This window comes from Pelobates fuscus, chromosome 6 (genome assembly GCF_036172605.1).
Source record: "Pelobates fuscus isolate aPelFus1 chromosome 6, aPelFus1.pri, whole genome shotgun sequence".
Taxonomy (NCBI): Eukaryota; Metazoa; Chordata; class Amphibia; order Anura; family Pelobatidae; genus Pelobates; species Pelobates fuscus.
The window spans coordinates 29705966-29730008 of record NC_086322.1 but is presented as its reverse complement, the minus strand read 5'-3'; the positions used below and the strand labels follow the sequence as shown (position 1 = coordinate 29730008).

Genomic DNA, 24043 nt, shown 5'->3' with positions numbered 1-24043 from the left:
AGACATTATTGCATTTCATGTAAAAACCAACCTTGCTTCATTTAAACGATTGTCATTTCGGTTTGTGTTTTCTGGTCGGCACTTATTCATAGTATATTCTATGCACGATTGCTGTTCGCATTAAAATGCATACGGTTCAGCTATTCATGCTAACTTCTGTTTCCCTTCATACTAAGATTCGGTTATTCTGCTATGTATTCACATAGATCTTTTTCGTGAGTTACATTTCATCATTTCATGTATTTACATTTGGTTAAAAAGTTGCTTGGTTAAATAGACCATTTTCATGCTATTTTTAAGGTATCACTTATTACATCAGGGTATGAAACCAGCTAACATTTCTGTATAGACATTGGACTCCCACGCTTACTGGAGTTTTTTTTTTTTTTTATAATTATCCATTTCATTACAATTAAATCAGCCTACGTTACAGGCCTCATTTCTTTGTTGTTAACCATGACATAAGGATTTAATTCCTTTTCATGCATACTCGGGTTGAATCACACGTACTGATCCAACCAATCATACGTTTCCTGCACAGTAATCGGTTAAACTTTCAAATACTTATTTTACACGATCTTAGGTTGTCTATTTTGTTTCAGTTTGCTTATTATATATATATATATATATATATATATGGTTTTAATAATAATAGTTATTTTATTTTACAATGCAGATATTACATGTATATTACTGTTATGGTTAGCCTACATTACGGCTCCTTTTTCTGTCATGCTCGTACGACATACCACGAGTTCAAGGACACGGTCCTATTTTCAAAGAGTATAATGGAGATATGATGTTATTACAACCATGTACATTACGTTTACATGGCACTAACTATTCAGGCCATTTCTTATCATACTCATACGATATACCACGAGTATATAAGAACACGGTCCTACCTTCCACAGAGGGTTTCGGGTTGAATCACACGCATTGGTTCAACCACTCATACGTCACGTTACAACATTTTCTGCATAGATTGTCATTTCACATAATTTCACATGGCATTTACAAACTCAGGCCTTTTCTTGACACACTCAGACGACGTAACACGAGTATTCAAGAACACGGCATATACGTCTCACAAGACTTTCGGTTTTTGAATCACACGTTCTGGTTCATACATTCATACGTCACTTTACAGCAACATTTATGATTCTGCATATTGTCACTTCACATTAAAAAGTCCCTTTCATTCCCAGATCAGTTTAGTGACATGCATATCATCTGATCACCTTCCATATATACACATTACACTGCCAATCCCCTGCTGCCAGGTATCGGACTCAGAGTAACGCTTGTCACCAAGCATGGGCAGTCATGTCACTATCATACTCATAGATTTTACACCTCCCACACATACTGCTAGAAGCCCTAATCCCAGCCTATACAGATTACACAGGTCTCACAGGATCCATTCTCACTCTATCCCTTTTTAGGTTTATCCAGGTTTTCATACCTGTCGAATCTCAAAACTTCATACATACTACCAGGTACGTAAGCCTGCTCACGTTGTAGTTCACATACATTTCATTCTTCTAGGCCATAGAGTACTGGCAAGTTAGGGGTATAGGCCCAAATAGGTACCTCCCTTCTTGGCATTTCTGCCTATCGTTTAGTGGTCCGCGAGGCCAACACCCCGCCTCAACGTTTCGGAGGCAAACGCCATCGGGCCACACGTGAGTTAGCCGCCTCGCAATATTATAGAGAGGGCCTCACCTGTCACTCCCTCCCCCTGTTTTCTTTTACTTTCACCGAGAGGCCTACGATTCCTGCCACTACGACGGGTGGCCTCAATAACCCCTCGCGCCAACTCATAGACAGAGCCTCTCATAGCCACTTGGCAACTAGCAGGGCCTCACCTGTCACAAAACAAGATAAATTTTTCGCCTTTCAGGCCTAGTTAGCCTGCCAGTATCACCCCTGGGGAATCGGTCACTACACCCCTTACCATGGCTGGGTCGGCCGCTGCGACCCCTCCAGCACTGGTTGAGTTGCAATCACTTTCCCCAGCCATCTGTTTCAGGGCACATGCTAAATCTGTGTCCAAATAAAATGTATCCCAAAACTATACTTAACATCAATAAACATTTCTGTACTTACGATATTACTGCCACATCATCCATCTAGACATTTGGTGGAATTCATTATCTCGGGTCTATCAGAAGGATTCACACAGGCCTCATACACATGCCTTCCGGAATCCTGGAATGTCCTAATTTACAATCCGCACAACAAACCCTACAGCGGTGGAGACACTCATAGCCAGGAAGTGGCAGAGGACTTCCTATGGGGGCCCTTCCAGTCCCCTCCGTTCACCACATGGCGGACAAACCCCATCGGTATTGTCACGGGGAAATCTTCTCACAAACAGAGACTTATCATTGATCTATCAACACCTCACACCTCTGCCACTCCTAGTCTGAACTCCCTCATACCCTCTGAGGAATTTTCACTGCAATATTCCACCATAGATCACGCCATTACGGCTATCATGCAGGCAGGGGCCGGAGCATGGGTCAGTAAGACTGATATCACAATGCTTTCAAGTTACTGCCTATCCACCCTACACTGTGTCACCTGCATGGTATCAAGTGGGCAGGGAACTACTATTTTGCTCACGTTTAACATTTAGGTTCCAAAGTAGTCCGGCCATTTTCGACGTATTCGCCAAAACCCTATGCTGGTTTTATTAAATATAGCCAGATGCCCTACAGTTATACATTATCTGGATGATTTCTTACTGGTCGAGGAGAATATTTCCCCTCCCAGTAGCCTAAAAGAAACCATCAGTCTATTCGAACAGGTGGGTGTCCCAGTCTCCTCCACCAAGACTGAAGGACCAGATACCTTCATCACATTCCTGGGTATCATACTAGACTCAGCCACCATGCAAGCTAGCCTGCCACGCCCAATGTAGAAAACATTCTGATCAACATAATCTCTACATACAACTCGGTACTTGCAACCGCAAGAATTACAGTCTCTGCTTGGGTCACTGAATTTTGCCATTCGCATCATACCTCAAGGCCGGGCTTTCATCTCACAACTCCCTTACATGTTTCCCACTTTTAGACATGATGGACACAGGTCACCCCTGGATACCCAAGCCACGGCAGGCGTAATTATGTGGAGAAAATTTTTAACCACCTTGAATGGTAAAAGCATGTTCCTTCCAAAATTGTCTGACTCCTCACCTACCATTTGGTCAGACGCGGCGTCTACCACAGGTTTTGCAGCAATTTTTCAGGAACGAATGGCTTTGGGGCAGCTGGCCTTCAGAAGTTCAGGACCTGGAGGGTTTTTCCACTACCTCAGCTCTGTTTGAGATATATCCCATCGTGACGGTTGCCGTGGCATGGGTGCATTTATGGGCAGGTTCGTCTGTACGTTGCTACTCAGACAACCAAGTAACTTGTCACATTATAAACCAGGCCGATCCAAATCACTGACTATTATGAGATTCTTGAGGAAACTCACTTGGCTGGCTGCATGTCATAATTTTCTCTTGTTTTGTATTCATGTTCCAGGTGTATGTAACACTGCTGCTGACAATTTGTCTCGCTTTAATTTCCAGGCTTTTCGTCAAATACTCCCGTCAGCCGCACTCACAGCCACGAACACCCCACTATTCCACCATCTAGTCATGGACTAGATGCTATTATGCAACATAGCAGAACATTGTCCCAATTAGCACTGTCTACTTATACCCGGGAAACTTATGATAGAGCTTTCATTTGATTTAAAGATTCCTTTCTGAACACAACATCTTACAACCTTTCATCGTGACATCCTGGTTGGGCTTTGCTTCTTTTTGCCACCTCAAACTCAAACTATCATACAACACAATCAAACCATATCTGACAGGCATCCAACATCACATGCTAACTTTACAACCAGACAAAACAAGTGTCCTCCTACCAATTAAGAACATCCTTAGGGGTATTCAGAGATCCGAACCCCCACGTACGGCCCAGAGGCTACCCATAGATTTCCATATTTTTAAAGACCTATACAATTCACTAGATTTAAACCCTTTGCCAACAACACAAACCTCATCGTTAAAACCACCATATACGTAGCCTTGTTTATGGTTTCTTGAGACCAAGAGAATTTACCGCCATCAGCACAACACAGTCCACTCACATCCTACTTCATTCACACTTAACAAAACACATGGACTATTATATCTTGACTCTGCCTCACTCCAAAACCAGTCAACATGCACTTTCAGTAGAGGTTAAGTACTATCCTACTCACAACAGGTGGAGCCCCGTCAAACTACTGGACTCATATACCCAGCATAACAACGAACCACCATCTCAACCACTTTCAGTCTACAAGGTTCGGTACTCACTACCACCACCTTTATGACACATGTCAGGTCTTTACTTACACAGCTGGGCCTCAAATCAGCTAACTATTCGGGCCACTCCTTCCGCATATAGTTCATGTTATCAAGTCACTAGGGCGCTGGAAATCATCGGCTTACTCTAGATACATACCTAACCCGGTACAAGAAGTAAGAAATGCCTTTTAAGACATGTCTGGTTAAAGTATGTATATTGCTGGTATGTAATAAATTAGATTTTCTACTTTTGCCCTCTTTATTTACAGGCCTACCTCATCGTCGGTTCCGGCACACCACAACCGACTTGCTCTTTTAATACCATCCTACATTTATCAGTGTTTGTATCTTCTGTACTATCATGAGCCCTTAACACAAGTATTAAGGCCTTTTGGCCTGTAGTTGTGGGAGGGGCGTATGACACACCTCTTCCCTACTTAAGGGACACCCCTTACCTGGCTCCATATCGTTCGAGGTCAGCGCTGCATCACCCTCCCACCCACTCCTCATTATTAACTCCTTTTCTCTTTACATTTCTTCTTGGTGGGCCCTCTTTATTTACAGGCCTACCTCATCGTCGGTTCCGGCACACCACAACCGACTTGCTCTTTTAATACCATCCTACATTTATCAGTGTTTGTATCTTCTGTACTATCATGAGCCCTTAACACAAATATATATATATATATATATATATATATATATATTTAGGAGTCTATCCAACTCCTTGGTTTTGCACCCCTCCCTGTCACAGGTGCCTCATCCCAGAGCCCTATTTAGCCTTGTACTGCAGAATGTATGATCATATAATGTAACTAATCCCCCATAATTTTTTGCCTAGATTAGGTGTTTTTAAAAAACTAACATAAACTGTCATCACCAAAGTTGATGATCAGTGGATAAGGGAGTGCGCTGGATTTTCATTTTTAGCATACATATTCATTGCTCTTCAAGCTCTGCTCACTCGAGGGCCGTTTAGTGATGCTGGGGCCAGAGTGACATCATTACCCGGCTCCCTATACCACCTCTGCCTTCATTCTCCTCCTAGACACTATATATGTGCTTTAGTTCACATCCGGCCACCCCCTCGAGGGGCGCTAAGGTGACCAGCTGGCCAGCACTTGGCTTGCTCCCTTCCTTTGGTGCGAGTGTCTCTTAGCATATGCATATCACTGGTAGAGAAACAAGGGATTATATGAAAGTTCATTATAATGGTCGGTTTAAAAAAATAATCTTCTTTATTTTTTTTAATTACCCAGACTTTTTGCCTCTCGCATCCAACATACAGTGTGCCCCAAATTTCTCCAAATATTCTACATAAATGTGTTTAGAAATCCGTTTGTATAAATAAGATGCATTGTGCGTGTGCTAAATTACATTTTATTTCCATAAATCATTATTAGAGAATCACCTACATTTTTTTAGATCAGCCACACTCCAGGCCACACCCCTACTAACACCCCTAAAATTAAAGTGTCCCTCTGTCCATTTGAAATGTTGATCGGTATTGAATTTAGGCACTATGCATTGAACCCCTTCTCCAAATGGTACAAGCGTAGACACACACCATCCCTCAGTCTGTGAGCACAAGGACATGGTGGGCCTCCTTGCTTTATCCCTTTCTAAGCTTATGAGAAATATTTGGGGGTTATTAAAAAAAGAGCAACTTTTTAATGTAGAACAAATGGATGAAACATTCTGTGTTGCATCAGCGACATTTCCATCCACTACAGCACTCTATGATTTTTAGTGTCTGTCTATTAGACTCACTCTGTCTAACTATACTCTCTAATCCCACGTGCCTTTTAAAAGCTCACCAAAAATGTACCTTCTGGCTTTATTAATATAAAAATATACATCTTTAAACGCCTCAGCAACTCTTAGTTATAATTAATGATAGGATAATGAAGTATGTGTTAATTAGCGCAATCTTAAAAACCTGGAAGAACAAGTTTTAAGAAAGCAGAAATTAATAGAGTGTCTAAATTAATGTAGTTGCAGGGGATGTGTATAATTCTACGTAACAACAACTTAAATGGGGAGCGATATTAACAGGCTCCGTTGATCTTTGTACTTGCAAGTCTGCTTCATTCAGGGGAACAGCACCTACTGTGTTCAATCCGTTTGCTATCCTATGTTGACGAACGCTCTTTGATCTTCTCCTTCCCAGCTTATTTGCATGCCTCAAAGGTATGCAACTTGAAAAGCAGGTGGGTTGTTGAGAAAAAAAATCCAACCCAGGTAAAATATGCATATTGAATGTTAAACACCTTCAAATGGTAGAAAATAAGTAGTGTAATGCCTTGGGTTATAAAAACCATAAGGGCTGACAATTTATGTGCATTTAATGTGACTGCATGTTGTACAGCATCTGCTGGTAAGTTCTGTGGTTAATTTACCTTACCTTGAAAGGTGAGACCCGTACACACAAAGACAACCGCACACTGGCGTGCTATCCGTTGATTGTCATGCCCAGCAGTTTATTTAGCAGAATGTGCGTGTTTTTGCAGACAATGTTGCTAGTAATCGCCAATTGGTGGATGATAGTGACACTTTGATGGTGCTTGAAAATGTGGGACATTTCAGGCTAAGTAATTCAATGAGGGTAGAGGGGCCAGGATATATTTAACAAGTCTTGTATACCACCTTTATATAGATTAGCAATCATTCATTAATTGGTGTTGAAGTCAATAAGGTTTAGTACAGTAAAAAAATAATAATGGTTTTATAGAACAAGAATTCACATTCAGGATACATGTAGTGTTGGCTGTAGTGGTACCAGTACTTTGAATAATTGGCACAGAATTTATAAACCAAGATGATCTGCAATCACAGTGTGTTCCTTGCATTTTTCTTGTCATCTGATAACATATTTTGTGTTTTTTTGCAGGCCATTATTCACCCAGATACAAATGAGAAGATTTTCATGCCTTTCAGAATGTCAGGTAAAGCTCAGTGTTCTCAAATAACTATTATTGTGTATTAATAAGATGAGGGTTAGTCTCTCCCTCTGTGAAAGACTAGCATTTTTGTCACCATAGCATGGACTGTGCAATGTTAAACTAACAATGCCTTGTCTCGAGGGACATGATGATTCCATTGCATTATAGTGGTGACTGTGACATGTTGGAGAATTCTTGTCACTAGAAATGTGTAACGAGAATATACCCCTACACGCAGGACCCAGCCAAACAGAAGACAGCACAGAGGAGAGATACGTCTACCGGACCTTAGAGTGGCCGGACTCGACGTAATAGGAGAAGTACAGAGTCCGGAACGATCCGAGGTCAAGGGCACAAAGAGACAGCGTAAACGAGAACTAGCCGGGGTCTGGTACACAGGAATCAGCAAGCCGGCAAACAGAACAGACAAGGATAAAGCGAAAACGAAGTCAGAATACAAAGCCAAGGTCAAATACGGAGAAACACAACTGAACACAACAAGCACTAAAGGGAACTGTAGCAGAAACCACGATAGGGCAAGGAACTAAGGGAAAAGGGTAAGTATAAGTAGCCTTCAAACTAATGTGATTGGCTCCTGTCACTTCCACACCCCCAACAGGTAAGTGTATGGGATGATTGGCATGACAGGAGCCAATGGGAGCCTTTTTGCAATTTAGGCTCCCACTGTCTCTTTAAGAGCGCGCCCGAGACTCGCGGCGCGCTCTTCCTGTTAGGAGAGTCGGATGAGCCGCAGGACCGCGCGCGGCTTGAAGAGAGGACCGCGGCCGGCCCCCGGATAAGGTAAGTAACGCTACAGAATGGACATATTGTTACAACTGAAGGGAGAATTGGTAATCCCCTTTAGTCCACAGGTATACTAAAGCTCTGTATTTGTATTTCTGTGAGATTGTAGAGGATCCCCAAAGAAGGCAGAACGCATGATCTTATTAACAAGTGAAAATTAATGTTACTAGTTCACGCAACTCCTGTAAAATCTGAATTTTAGAGCTTCCCTAATTCCAATTTAGTAATATAGTACAGTGGAACCTCTGAACTCGAACTTAATCCATTCCAGAAGGCTGTTCGAGTTCCAATTTGTTCGAGAGCCGAATCAACATTTCCCATAAGAATTCATGTAAAATTGATTAACCTGTTCCAGACCCCCCAAATTACAGCATTTTACATTTATACGTATTAAAAATAATTCTCAAATTATATTACGTGCAATCTTCCTCTCCCTCTTGCTCTCCTCTGTCCTGCCCCCTTGCAGCTCTCCAGTCTGCTCCCCCATGCTGGGAGGAGTGGAGAACTTCAGAGTCACAGTCAGTACAGCTCCCCTTGGTTGAGGTTTTGGGGTCCCTCTCAGACAAGATGTCTGAGCCTGAAAAAGGTGGGTGATGAGGATGATAAAGTGGAGGAGGTACCTGTGTCCATGTCCTTGGAAAGTTTGTCTTCCATGGTGAGCTCATTGTCTGCTAGCCGCCGAGCACACTCAGGCAATCCCAGTGAGAGTGGAGTGTGCACTCATGGGCTCCCAGCTGGTCAGCTCCCACCTGCTGAGATTGGGGAGTGGGTGTGGTGACAGCTGGCTGGAGGGGTCACATGACCCGGTGAGCGGCTCTTTGAAGTTCGGGTACCGAAGATCGTTCGCGTACCAAGACATTTTCTACTCGAACTTTGTGTTAGACTTCCAAAGTGTTCGAGAACGGGACCGTTCGAGTTCTGAGGTTCCACTGTATTTTTCTCTTATGCTCTACATCCCCTCCCAAATTGTTGTATTTCATATACTCCCCTTATTTTCCAGATCTTGTCCTTACTCTTTATAAAAAAATTAATATCCCCTTTTTTTATATTCTCAATCATCCTCATATACTCCGCCCAAACACTTCTTTCATATTTCCATTTCATACAATCCTCCTCCACCTCTCATTGTGATAAATGGCAAGTCTATAAAAATATGGTCCCTTTAATACCCACACTACCCACTGCACCCAAGGGCAGTGATACTAGATGAAGAGACATTTAATAAGGGATAGAGCAAGTGTCCAGAACTGGGCTATGGGACAATGCAGTATAGCATGATATCATCTGGGAACACATTGCCAGATCGAATACCTGACAGTGAGAAAAGGCAGAATCAACATGCTACCAGACCAGCATATAGTTTAAAACCTCTGTGATATGATATTTAAACTACCACATGATAACGAAGACTGTAGATTTGCAGGGGTCCTATCATGGGCGTCCGCAGGAATTTAATGACATCCATTTTTGGCCCCTTTTTGACAGTGTCAAGAAAGGGAAGGGGCATAGTCATTATCACATAAAGCCAGGGTGAATAGCGTTTTCACAACTATGGTGTCAGGAATACTTGTTTCTATTCCTGACACTATAGTGTTCCTTTACTCAAATTAAAGGAACATTCTGGTCACCATAACAACTTCATCTAAATGAAAATGCTATGATGCAAGGAGGCCCCTGGGTGCTCTCTTTCCTATAAGGGGTGAAACCACTTTTCAAATGGTGTAACCCCAAAGGCTTCCTCCAGATCTCCAGGTCGCTCAGCGGTATTCGGCTTCTGAAACGGAGTGTAAGGAAGTGCAGATTGACGTCAGGCCTGGGTGCCGCTGATTGGATAGAGTGGTCAGCTGAAGTTTTTAAGCCAATCGCTAGTTCCAGCTGACCCTCTAGCCAATCAGCGGCACCCCGACCCAGTGGCACTCTGTGTTTCCTTACACTCAGTAAATAAAAGTGAACACATTAACACTGATATTTTTTTTACCTGGGGAGATGAGAAGGTCCAGAGTTTCCCTGCCAGGCCCAGGTACCTTATGATGTGGTGTCCAGAATGAATGCTGCCTCTTCCTACTCCTTGCTGACCCCTCTTGCTCCTTGCTGCCTCTTCCTACTCCTTGCTGACCCCTTCTGCTCCTTGCTGCCCCTTCCTGCTCATTTCTGTTCCTTCTACTTTACCCTCCTGCTCCTTGCAAACCTTACATATCCCTCCCTGCTTCTTGCTGCCCTTTTCTATTCCTTGCTGACCCCTCCTGCCCCTTGCAGAACCTTTCTGCTCATTTTTGCTCCTTCTACTTTACCTTCCTCTATGCTGTCTCCCCTCCCCCCATCCCTCACTTACCTGATCTGTAGGCTGTCGTCCCCCATGCCTCACTTACCTGATCTGTAGGCTGTCGTCCCCCATGCCTCACTTACCTGATCTGTAGACTGCCACCCCATCCCTCACTTACCTGATCTGTAGTCTGCCCCCCCTCACTTACCTGATCTGTAGTCTGCCCCCCCTCACTTACCTGATCTGTAGTCTGCCCCCCCATTCCTCACTTACCTTATCTGTAATCTGCCCCCCCCCCATCCCTCACTTACCTGATCTGTAGGCTGCCTCTGCAGGCTACGGGTTGCTGGCTGCACTTTGTGCTGCTCCCCTGCGGATTCAGTCAGGAGAGAGAAGCAGGGATAAGCTGTAGCTTCCTGCCTTTCTCCATTCACAGCGCCACCTACTAGCCAACACTGGTATTGCAGTGTATTCTCACACTGAAACCAAAAATAGCAGCAGAAGCCGGAAAATTCAAGTGCCCCCCTTACCCCTCCCCTGTGGACGCCCATGGGTCCTATGTAAATCTTTAATTCACGTTAACTGCTATTTTATTTGATTACAAATTGTAAATCGGTAACGGGAAAAGTTCTAACATTCTGTACACTTTAAATGGTCTGCAACCTACCAACATTGTTTTTTTCTGTTTGTTTTTCTAGGTTATATTCCCTTTGGGACCCCTATAGTAAGTATTAACTCATTGAAAACTTACCTATGTGACTCATGGGCGTTAATGTGCAATCAGTGCCCCCTAACAACTAATGGTTAACTGGCAGAAATCAGTGAGTACATTACTCACACAGAGAACCCACCAAAATAGACACCATAGACAACACTAAGAGGCTTGTATTTAAAGTGTCACTATAGTCACCAGAACAACTACAGCTTATTGTATGTGTTCTGTGATTAGACTCATTCCCAGGACCATCTTTAACGCTGGGCAAACAGGGCAGTAGCCCCGGGCTCAGATAAACCTGGGAGGCCCAAAGCAGCTGCCCAGTTTGCCCTCAATCCACAACAGTTTATTTTAGGATCATTGATTAATTGTTGCGGGCAGCATGCCTCCACACTAGAGGGGCCCAGGGCCCTACATTCACCTATTAATTCGAGCTATCAGAGGGTTCAACGCAGCAAAGGAGCATTGATCCCTCGCTGTGGTGAATCCGCCAATAGCCTGAATTATAAGGCACCGTGAGCAGGGGGGTTACCAGAGCCGGATGCCGGTCTCTGGCTCTGATCTAGCCCCCATCATTAAGCTAGCAGGAAGATCAAAATATCTCCACGCCAGCTGTTACAAAGCGACTCCCTGGTGGTCTAGTCTAGGGAACTCCCTGGTGGCCCAGTGTGCTGCTGGGACTGCTGCACTCCCACGTGGTTGAGTGTCAGAGCACAGGCGTCGGGTTCCCAACCTGTGCTCTAACATCATCACAGTGCGCCGGAACCTTGCGGCAGCCCCAGCAGCATACTGGACCACCAGGGATCCACTCGACTACCATGAAATTAATTATTGCCTCCCATGCCTGCACAGAAGGTAAGCTGGAGGGGGGCAAAGCAAAATATATTTTAAGTCTGTGCGTTTTCCCCTCACTCTGTCACACTAACCCCTTAACCCTGTCTCTCTAACCCCCTAACCCTGTCTCACTAACCTTCCTAACCATGCCATACTAACCCCCCTAATTCTGCATACTAACCCCCCTAACCCTGGCACACTAACCTCCTCTAACCCCCCCCTAACCTCCTTAACCGTCCTCCCTAACCTGCTCTGCTTTACACGGTCTTACCCCCCCCCCCCCCAGCCTTGTCTTAATAACTCTGTCATACTAACCACCTTCAACCCTGTTACACTCATCACCCTCCCACAATCACTTAGAAACCCTCACCCATCCCCAACACTCACATCCAAAGCCCAATCCTGTCACGATTACTTCCTAACTGTGGCATGCTCAACCACACTCCCCAAACCCTATCACACTTTCCCAACGGATGTCTGTGTGTCAATGTGTGTAAGCACCAGTGGGTGTATCTCTGTGTATGTGTCAGTGTGTAGCTTTGTGTATGTGTATTTCCATGTATGTTGCTCTGTGTGTCTGTGTATCTGTATGTAGTCAGTGCATGTATCGGTGTATATGTATGTTGTCAGTGTGTATATCTGTGCATCTGTATGTAGTCAGTGTATTTATGTGTGTCTGTGTATCTGCATGTGTCTCTGTACGTGTCAGTGTGTATCTGCATGTGTCTGCATGTGCATCAAGTTGTGTATCTCTGTATCTGTTTGTGTGTCAGTGTATATGTATGTTGTCATTGTGTGTATCTGCATATGTGTCAGTGTGTGTATCTTTGTGTTTATGTAACTGCATGAGTGTCAAGTTGTGTATTTGTGTGTATGTATCTGTGTCAATGTGTGTCTGTATATCTGCATTTGTATCAGTGTGTGTGTGTGTGTGTGTGTGTGTTTGGCAGTGTATGTGTATACATCTCAGCATTCAAACACCAACACTACACACAAATACACCCCTGCATGCAAACTTTAACACTACATACAAACACACTCCTGCATTGAAATGTTAACACTACATACAAACACACTTCGGTATTAAACACTAAAATTAAATATAAACACACCCCTGCATTCAAAAACGAACACTACACATAAATGCATACTTGCATTCAAACGCCAACACCACATACAAATACACCCCTACATTCACACAAACATACTCCGTACTCAAACACTGCTCAGTTGCATGACAGATGGGGAGCTACCTTTTGGCCTCCCTTGCAATGGCGAGGGCCCCAAAAAAGTCTTGCACCAGTGCACTCTCTACTTTAGTTCTGCCACTGTGTTGCAGTGGAGGGTGTTATTGCATGCCAGGGAGTGGGGAGGCAGGGTCCAGGGGGCCCAAGCAAATGCTTGCCAAAGGTCCAACCATGATTAAAGATGGCCCTGTTCATTCCCTTCAGGATTTTTCCAGTAAACACTGTCTTTTCAGAGAAAATGCAGTGTTTAAATTATAGCCTAGGGATACCTCCACTGGCCACTCCTCAGATGGCAACTAGAACACTGTGCAGCACTGCCATTCATTGTCTGTACCCTCTGCATGTAGACACTGTACTTTCCTCATAGAGATGCATGTATTCAATGCATCTCTGTGAGGAGATGCTGATTGGACAGGACTGTGTTTGGTTTGTGCTGGCTCTGTCCCTGGTTTGCCTATGGGAAAGCATTATGATTGGCTCACATAAACACTTCTGATGATGTCAGCCAAGCAGGCAGATCAGGGACAGAGCCAGTAGCTGCAGACTTGAATACAAGTAAGTATTTTTCTATATTTAAGGAGGCTGTGGGGGAGGGGGGATTATTTAGAAGCTACCTTTCCTACTCTGTTAGTTTGCATCAGTAAGAATTGCATGTCATAAAGTTTATATTATTTTTTACAGTAATATTTTTTTGCATTCTTTAACATTGTCTTTTTGGAAGTTGGTCCAACAATAACTGTTTTCTGTTCTGTGTGTGTTCAGGAAACTGGTAGTAGAGACCTTTTACTGTGTACAAAAAGCTAATCTACATAGTGGATTATTTTATCATCCATAAAATGTTTTAATGTCACCACATTAAGCAGAATCTTGTGGCATTATTGTGCCAATCATAAGTGAAAGGGGCACTATAGTCACCAAAAAAACTTCAGCTTATAGGGACACAATAGTCACCAAAACAACTTTACCTTAATGAAGCAGTTTTGGTGTGTAGATAATGCCCCTGCAGTCTCACCGCTCAATTATGTGCCATTTAGGAGTTAAGGCATTTTTTCTGCAGCCATGGTCACACCTCCCTGAATGGGACTTCCACAGCCTTCCTAAACACTTCCTGTAAAGAGTCATCTAAGGTTTTTTTGTTTATCTCCTGCTCTGTTAATAGCTTGCTACACTAAGCAGGAACCTCCTGTATGTACAGTAATTGAAGTTCAATTTACAGAGCAAGAGAAAAACAATGTAAATTAAGTTACATCTGATTTGAAAATTAAACCGGCTTGTTTATCTGCAGGCTGTGTCAGTTACAGGTGGTGGAGGTGTGGCTAGGTCTGCATAAACAGAAACAAATGTGATCTTCTAACTCCTAAATGGCAGAGAATTGAGCAGTGAAACTTCAGAGGCATGCTTTATACACAAAATGGCTTCATTAAAGGGACACTATAGTCACCCAGACCACTTCAGCTCAATGAAGTGGTCTGGGTGCAATGTCCCTCAAGTTTTAACCCTTCACATGTAAACATAGCAGTTTCAGGGAAAATTGCTGTTTACATAGCAGGGTTAATCAAACTTGTCTTCCTGACAGCAGCTAGAGGCGCTTCTGCGACGCTGGATTCGAAATTTGCATCCAGCGTGCAGAACGTCCATAGGAAAGCATTGTAAAATGCTTTCCTATGGACTGTTAGAATGTGCGCGCGGCTCCACTCGGGAGCTGACGTCAGCGGAGAGGTCACTGGCGCTGGTTAAAGGTAAGTGGCTGAAGGGGTTTTAACCCCTTCAGCCCAGCGGGAGGGGGACCCTGCGGGTGAGGGTCCCCCAAGGATTATATAGTGTGAGGAAAACTAGTTTGTTTTCCTGACACTCTAGTGATCCTTTACGAAGAATAAAAAGTTACACTGAAAGAGAGATGGAAATTGGCCATTGAGTGTTACAGCTTTAACAATCACTTATTACCGCCCATTACCCTAAAGCCTCTTTAACCCCTTAATGTTCAGTGATGGTCTATGCCATTGAAACAGCCTGCTCTATGAGGATCTTATCCCAAGGTTTGCTATACTTTTCTAATCACAACTGCTGGGCTGCTTCAAGCTATCAGGCTGAAATAAACAGCAAAATATGTTTAGTGGCTAGCTTGTGATGACCGCAAATACTCATCAGTGGTCTTTAAGGGGTTAACGCATGTTTTCATTAGCATTAAGCCCACTGAAAATACTTCTACAATAGATGTAGCTGGATAGGACATCCGTTGTATGGATTAATTTTATTCTAGCTCTTGTTGTGTAAACATTATTTGCAGTGAATGACTTTCTTGGATGCTGTTGAGTCTTGACCATTGTCTTGCAAGAGATGACCTGCCACCTTAGAGTCCTCTTCCTTAGCAACCATCTGCCAGTGGAAAGGTTTATGGCGACTAATGACAGGATGGGTCGTTTTGTTTGCAGGCTTCCTTTGAACTGCAGGTTGTAGAACAAGTCGGCATTCCTGCAGATCCCGAGATGGGCATCGTCTGGCTGTAAACCTGAAAATGCCCTCCGGCAGATCTCAGTCCAGACAGTCCGCTGCTCGTCTCTGCGCAAGATGCATTGTTTTGGCTGTACAGCTGTGTGCCCTGCAGGCACGCACTGACCGCTTTTAACTAGTCAACCCTTCATTTTTTACTTCGAGATGATGTTTTGATATCTTTTAGTTCAATTGCTCCCTTTTCAAAGAGTGTTAAAGCATGCTGGAAGCCTCTCACAGCTGAAAGAAAAGATGCACTTTGCCATATAGCCTTCCGTCTGTTAATGACTGGTTTTGTTCTGGGTGTGGTGTGTTAAGTGCTTGGTAAAAGCCTCATTTAGAGACCCTCCAGTCATATTCTGCATTGAGCTCAGCAGCAGGCATGCACACATGAGCTAAGTAGGAGCCTGTGTTTTAAATATACCATGCAATGTAGTTGTCTCTGTTAAAACTACTTGTAAAATTATTGTTCACCCTCTGGGTTTGTGTAAAATGTCCGACTTTGCCATTGTCCTAAACAATTATGCTTGCAATTGAAAAAAAAGTGAATTTAGTGCTCTTAACAAAGAGATAAGATGCAGTATCCACTTAACTATTTGAATGTTAAACCACCCTGTACAAAAATGGTTATACCACAGGCATTGTAAGATCAGAACATACAAGCCATTCAGCTTCAGGCTGAACAATGAACACTTAAAGGGACACTTCAGACCCCTAAAGCTTTGTAGCTTATGTGTGAAGAGTGTGTCGTCTTTTTTAATTTTACAAAAAGTGCAGATTTCATTAGAAATTGGCACTTTTATAAATTAACCTTTTTACATCTCCACGACTTTCGAGCAGACAATCGATCCTGTTACTTCCTGGTTTGGTTAGCTCACTGTAGCTAAACTCAAGAGACAGCAATTGCCCAGAGGACCTGCCTTGCAAAGACTTTTCATTTAGCTGCACTGGACAGGGTTAGAAGAGGAGGGCAGGTATAGGCTGCAGACAAGAGATCTGCAGCCTTTGCAGGTTGTCTTTAGATTTACCCCAATGATAAAATGCATAATAAAAGTCGTGCTAGTTTTCGTTTCGAGCATATCTTCTAAACAGTGATGTTTTCCTTCTGTATTTGGTGCAGTGTCCCTTTAAAAAACTTTTAAATAACTATATTGAGGTCAATGGTAACAAAAATGTAACTTTCTAAATTAAAATTTCTATTTTTATAATGTTGGGATATGAGAGCATTTATAATTTTACCATTTACCATTTTACCATTTTTTTTAAAGTGTCCTTTTTTGAATTTTTATTTATCTGTTTTTTTCTTTAGTAGAAGGAATTTAGTTACTGTCCCTGACCCCATGAGGATGCCTAGCCATACCATACCAAATTAAATGGCATGTATCATAAGACAATTACTGCTGTTTTTGTCATTTTGCAGCAGTGGAAGAAATAACTTCTGCTTTTCTTAGACCCTTTTCTTAGACCCTTGACCAATCATATTAGGTCCACTTTAGTCCTGCGACATTACTTGTCATAAAGGGATTAAGGAACCAAAATGCTTATACAGGGATTTTTCATTGTGACTTGGTTCTTTGTACTAGTTCGGATGTCATGGTCACTGGGGTTCCTGCTCCGTTTCAGTTCCATGAAGTTGTAGTGTTCCGTAGGCATGTCAGCATGTGTTCACTTGCCTAGTCTGCCGTTATCCATCTAGTGCTCATATTGCTTAAAATCTAATAAAATAAATATCTGTCAGTTGCCTACCATCACATCTGGCCATCATGCATGTATCTAGCTTTTGTGACGTTTTGCCTCTTGTCCTGGTATCCAATAGGTGACGTACTGTTAGTGATGTGTCTACCAGCGTGTTTACCCCCATAGAATACCTACCTCACAGTAAGGTTCATTACACCTGATCATTGTTTTAGGACCGTGTAAGAGTGGAGGTCCATACCATGTGTCCATTCTATGCATAACAGGAGGTTAAAATATCTGGGTGAAATCTGGGCCGGTGCAAGGATTTTTGGCTACACTGGCAAAGATGCATTTTGCCCCCCCCCCCCCTTAAATAAAAATGTGTCTTCACCTGTGTGTCTTGTACCTCCCCTTTTGAATTTCTTACCCTCGTTAGTGTGTTTTATCCCTCCTTTACTATGTCTTACACCCTCTTGGGTGTCTCTTACAACGCCCCATGTGTATCTGTATTTTTTCCCAGCCCCTTTGTGTTTCTCTTTCCTCCCTCCAGGGGCTGAGAGGGGTGGACAGGTGCACATGGGCTGTAGGGGGTGGACAGGAGCATGAGAGGAGGTGAACAGGAGCTGGTGGGAGGGGGACAGGAGCTGGAGGTGGGAGGGGGACAGGAGCTGGAGTGGGAGGGGGACAAGAGCTGAGAGAAGGGGACAATAGGCTATAGGGGGGCTTACCTCAGGCCAGGACAGGAGCCTGCATCCAGCAGCCATTGAAGTCGGCCGGCCTCTCCTGATGATGTCAGGAAGAGGGGGCGTGACTTACATTGCTCTTCTCCCAGACTCCCCAGCGGTCCTGGGAGAAGAGCAGTGTAAGTCACACCCCCTCCTCCTGACATCATCAGGAGAGTCCGGACGACTCCACTGACTGCAGGGAGAGTAGGGTGAGTTGAAAAATCCGAGTTCCCAGCCGGGGACAGAGCCATAGGCAGGGGATTTGGATTTTTGCCCCCCCCTCTGGTGCCCTAAGGCGGCCGCTTGTGCCACCTTATGGATGCGCCGGCCCTGGGTGAAATGTACCAACAAGGACCTCCGTAGATCTGTTCTGCATCTAGAAAGCAGCTCACATTGATCAACAATCATTTCATCAGACTACATTTCATTAACCGGTCTTAATGCTAAGCTGCTAAGACACTCTATAAACTAAGAATTATCTTAGTGCTTAGTTTAAGGATATTAAAATTCCTCTCCTCGCATAATTTTATATTGCAAGCACGTCCTGTGCCCCTGATCTAAATGGCATGCGACAGGTGTGCATTAAAGTGATGTTAATATTGGTTCATGTCCTGTAATAATAGGCTAGTATTTGATACATTGATAAACACTATCTATGGCTTGAATTTCAATGGTCAAATCACAGTATGTCTTCTTATCCACAAATCTGTTTAGCTCAGGAAGGTGTCAGTTTCTGTTTGAAACCCATACCTATCGTTGGGGATTTACTACTAATTGAAAAGGCGTCTGTGTTTATTCAGACTGTCTTCCAAAATCCCTGCTGTAGGAGTATGCCATCATGTTATAAGCCAGGCTTTATTTAGGGTCACCATCCATTAGCACCCCTTATCCCTGCTCCATTGTCTACTTTGAGTCAAACCTCTAAACTAATATTCCAAATCTAGCAGTCAAGTTCCTAGCCATCTGCAATGTTGTGTATGTGATAATCTGCCTCTCTGTGGTGTGTTTCTTAAGCAGGGACTTCAGGTAACATGCTAAATGTGAACTTGACCATCTCTCCAGTTTGACTAAGTTGGGCCCATGTTATGCCAGTTGTTTGTGGTTTTGGCACAATTCAATGCTTAGCTAACAGACGTATATGTACTTACTGTTTGGCGTCACAGTGAGTGCCAGCATACTCTATAGAGGTGACCACCAATTTTTGACTGTCATCCACAGAACAATGACAATTAGAAATGGACTAGGATGCCAGTTTACGGTTGTCTATGAACCTGCCTGCCAATTCCGTTAACTCTTGCCAGTCCATTCTCTTATATGTATTAAGCTATTAGTAGTATTTAGTAGTGTAATCTATAAACAGAAAAAACAAATGTGAGGAAGGCTGAACATGATGGACGCAAGTCTCTTTTCAGCTGTGTAATTATGTAATCTAATTCAGTAAATTTAGTGGTATTTTCTCCATTAAGTACATTATCTCAGACCTAACAATGTTTCAGAGTGGAAGCAGCCATCATGAGGTGATGCATAAAAAATAAGGAAAAAGAGTTAAAGAAAATGAAAAGCATATTTTCTTATAGAGTTCCCGAAGCTGCACAGCTATGAAAGACTGTCTGCTCCCTCGGACTCCCCCACCCCTCACTAGGAAGGCTCTAACAGTCAGATACCTCTCTTTATCCTTAATGGGACCTTATCTTAATTATGGGACAAGTAGTCGTTCTCATCAGGATGAGTGGAACTGCTCAATACACGGATAGCAGCTATATCATGGCTGCTATAACATTATTCACTGATTTTTGTTTTTGTAGTCAATTCAGGTCACATTTGAAATGTGAAGCCAAATTAATCAAAGTTTAAATATAGGTGACTGATTTTATTTTCATTTTTAGTTTATTTAGTGCCTGTGTGGCTGCTTAGTCAGGGTTTAGAGTTTAGAAGATGGGGCTGTATACTAGGTAAGCAGACAGTATTTCACTGGCAGTAAAGGATCTCTGCAAGTTGCTTGGAATGTTAAAATATAATTTCCTTGTTTGTTTGTTTTTTTTCTTTCATTTTCCAAAATGCTGTAAAATATGTTCTGTTTTGTTTTATTTGCTACAAACATGTAGTCGTTCGAAGTGCCCTCCTCCAGCAAGAGATCATTAATTTATTGCTTGTTTTCCCCAAGGTTGTGGGTCTTCTGCTGCCAAATCAGACGCTGGGATCCACTGTTTTCTGGCAGGTATGTTTTCCATCCTCTGTTTAGATTTTGTTTTGTCTAAGGCTGTATTTGTAAAGGGAAACTCACTTCTATGAAAGTGTCCGTTCTTCGTTCTCTCAACCCAATAAATACTATTGGAAGCTTACACGGGTTATAGATAAGTAAAGAAAAACAATTACCTATACGGCACATTTATATACAGGTGACATTTGTCACAATGCTTTGATCATGCTTTTAGTTAGGTTTCTAGTTGTGCAAAAAAGTCAAGCTTAAAGGAACACTATACTGTCAGGAATCCAAACATATATCCCCGACACTCTTTCCTGTGGTTAAAAATGGGATTTACTTACCTTTTTTCAGCGCCGCTCAAGTCAGGCTGCAGCTGGCCCTGCCCACGCTCCGCCCCCTTGGCTGAGATCATCAAACTTGATGATCTCAGCCAATCCAATGTTTTCTCATAGGAAAGCATTAGGAGGCTATTGCTCATACTTGGCAAAGCAGCAATTTCTCTGAAAAGGCAGTGTTTACATGAAAAATCCTGCAGGGACATGCTATACTCACTTGAAAAACTGCTTTAAGCTGTAGTTGTTCTGGTGACTGTAGTATTCCTTTAAGCTGAATCCTTTTAAACAGAGTGGTTAAACATTAATGGTGTAAAAAAAGAATAATACAAACAATTACATTTTTTAAATTAAATAAGATTTTTTATTTGAAGTTATCTTTTAATAAAACATTTTGGGAGGAAAAATCTTTCTAAAGATAGTTTTCTATTTAAAATGCGTTATAGTACAAAGGTTATTCAGTGTGAAATATAGATTAGTCATGTAGTATGAGGATCCATATTTATGCAGTATTTACATTTTTGGTAAATTAATTCCACTAATCCAAGTCACTTGTACTTCGGTCTGCAGAGATAACATGCACCTTTTCACAGCAACAATGTTATAAAATAATCTTACAGAGTTTAGAAAAACATGTAGACTGCATTGTTATTATACACAATAAACACCTTTGATTCAAGTTATTCTCCAAATATGAGTAATTAAGCTATCAAACTGGAGATAGTTCACCTTGCAATAATTTCATGAATATCTATGTTCTGAGAAAACCATTATACTAATCTGAATAAATAGAATTCTAAATTTGAAATCTTTGTCTGGTTGCAAATATTAGAGATTATAACAGCCAGCAATGATGTCTTTATGTTTTTAAAATCACGATTTAAATATTCTCACTGACTAGTTATTTAAATCTAATTTTGAATCCGCTTGATTTAAATTAAATCCAGCCTTCTTTCAAATAAGCTACACATAATACTCATGGTTAAAAGGGTAACTCCAAGTACATTACTCATACCAATGCTTTGAAGTGGTTATGGTGCCTAGGCTTTGCATATGCAGTAATTCAGTGCTGGTCAAGGTGAGTTTTGGGTATTTTATTTGTTTATGGGTGGGGTGAGAAGGTGTAGGAGCAGGATAAGAAGTGTTACATTTTTGGTTTAAGTTCAAAAAGTTTTTCACTTGTAGCTAACCTTTTGCATTATGCCATAGGCATCATGGGAAATATAGATCACAAACATCTGTATCTTAAGGGATGCAAAGCTAACACCTGGCTAGATGGTTTGTCCTTGTCTCGGATAGTTTACATCTGGGTGGATGGTTTGTCCTGGTCTTGGGTAGTTTACACCTGTCTGGATGGTTTGTCCAGGTCATGGATAGTTTAAACCTGGCTGGATGGTTTGTCCTGGTCTTGGGTAGTATACACCTGGCTGGATGGTTTGTCCTGGTCTTGGATAGTTTAAACCTGGCTGGATAGTTTGTCCTGGTCTTGGGTAGTATAAACCTGTCTGGATGGTTTGTCCTGGTCTTGGATAGTTTACACCTGGCTGAATGGTTTGTCCTAGTCTTGGATAGTTTAAACCTGGATTGTCCTGGTCTTGAGTTGTTTAAACCTGGCTGGATGGTTTGTCCTGATCTTGTGTAGTTTAAACCTGGTTGGATGGTTTGTCCTGGTCTTTGGTAGTTTACACCTTGCTGGGTGGTTTTCCTTGCTCTTGGGGAGTTTATATCTGGCTGGGTGGTTTGTCCTTGTCTTTGGTAGTTTACACTTGGCTGGATGGTTTGTCCTGTCTTGTGTTGTCTACAGCTGACTGGATGGTTTGTCCTGGTCTTGGATTGTTTAAACCTAGGTGGATGGTTTGTCCTGGTCTTTGGTAGTTTACACCTGGCTGGATGGGTTGTCCTGGTCTTGGATAGTTTACATCTGGGTGGATGGTTTGTCCTTTCTCGGATTGTTTAAACCTGGCTGGATAGTCTGTCCTGGTCTTTGGTAGTATACACCTGGCTGGATGGTTTGTCCTGGTCTTGGATAGTTTAAACCTGGCTGGATGGTTTGTCCTGGTGTTGGGTTGTTTCCAGCTGGCTGGATGGTTTGTCCTGTTCTTTGGTAGTATACACCTGGCTGGATGGTTTGTCCTGGTGTTGGGTTGTTTCCAGCTGGCTGGATGGTTTGTCCTGTTCTTTGGTAGTTTACACCTGGCTTGTCCTGGTCTTGGGTTGTTTACACCTGGCTGGATGGTTTGTCCTGTTCTTGGGTTGTTTACACCTGGCTGGATGGTTTGTCCTGTTCTTGGGTTGTTTACACCTGGCTGGATGGTTTGTCCTGGTCTTGGGGAATTTACACCTGGCTGGATGGTTTGTCTTGGTCTTGGGGAATTTACACATGGGTGAATGGTTTGTCTTGGTGTTGGATTGAGAAACCTGGGTGGATGGTTTGTCCTGGTCTTGGATTTTTTAAACCTGGCTGGATAGTTTGTCCTGGGCTTTGATTGTTTAAACCTGGCCGGATAGTTTGTCCTGTTCTTTGGTAGTTTACACCTGGCTGGATGGTTTGTCCTGGTCTTGGGTAGCTTACACCTGGCTGGATGGTAAAACCGGTCTTCATTTCTGTTGCAATGCCTGTGCTACAATATATCAAGCTTTAAATCATGTTGCAATGTGCAGCTTTTGAAAAAAAAAATCTCACCATTATGAATATGGCTTAGAAATGCATATAGTATTTTTTGTTGAAATAAACTTTTCTAAACAAAACCTTTTTTTCCAATCTCCCATCTGTCTAATCTCCCGTTATTTATTTATTTTGTAATAATTAATGTTCAGTAATGTGGAATGAAAGCTGCACAACACTCCCTACTTGGAAACCCCTATTAGTCCCGCTGTGGAGGAAATCTTATGAAATTTCTCTACTTGTGAGAGGTGGATGCAACTCCCAAACTCACTTCCAGCCCATGAAAACTTCAAACATTCAAAAAAAAGGAGGAATTGGTGCCCAGCTTTGTTGTAGTGTCAGTAAAAAGAGCTGTCATACATGATTACTGTACACTGTAGGCACTGAAATGGCTTCATCTCACTGAAGTAGTGATAGTGTCTGGAGTCTCCAAGCAGTGTTTTTCCATTCAGAATTTTTTTATTTTTTTAAATGTTTAAAATCTAAAGAAAGTCCCCAGCAGCCCATCCACTCTGTGCTATGTTGGCTAACGTGGAAGCATTAGCCTGAGCTGCAACGGGCAGCTGTGATTGGCTGAGAGTGTCAGCTGACTGCTTTCGGTCTCATAGCACAGATTGCTGGTATTAATTGGTATTCCCATACCTTAGCCATACCTCCAGTAGCGGTCAGGTTGTAGATGGACAGAACCCTTATTTGGTATTAAACTGCTTGAAAATGGTTTAACACTGAATGGAGGGAGAGTGCCAGGAAACTCCAGCCATTCTAACTAATTCAATGAGATGAAGGCAA

At 42.6% G+C, this 24043-nt stretch overlaps 1 protein-coding gene across 1 annotated transcript in view; it reads left to right on the top strand.

Moving 5' to 3' along the window:
* SFXN5 (sideroflexin 5) overlaps positions 1 to 24043 on the top strand; it is a 236662-nt gene that overhangs the window by 86546 nt on the left and 126073 nt on the right. Inside the window, exons 5-7 of the mRNA XM_063457586.1 lie at positions 7245 to 7299; positions 11062 to 11087; positions 20216 to 20269. Of these exons, the coding sequence (XP_063313656.1) occupies positions 7245 to 7299; positions 11062 to 11087; positions 20216 to 20269 (135 nt within the window). The remainder of the gene's footprint in view (positions 1 to 7244; positions 7300 to 11061; positions 11088 to 20215; positions 20270 to 24043) is intronic.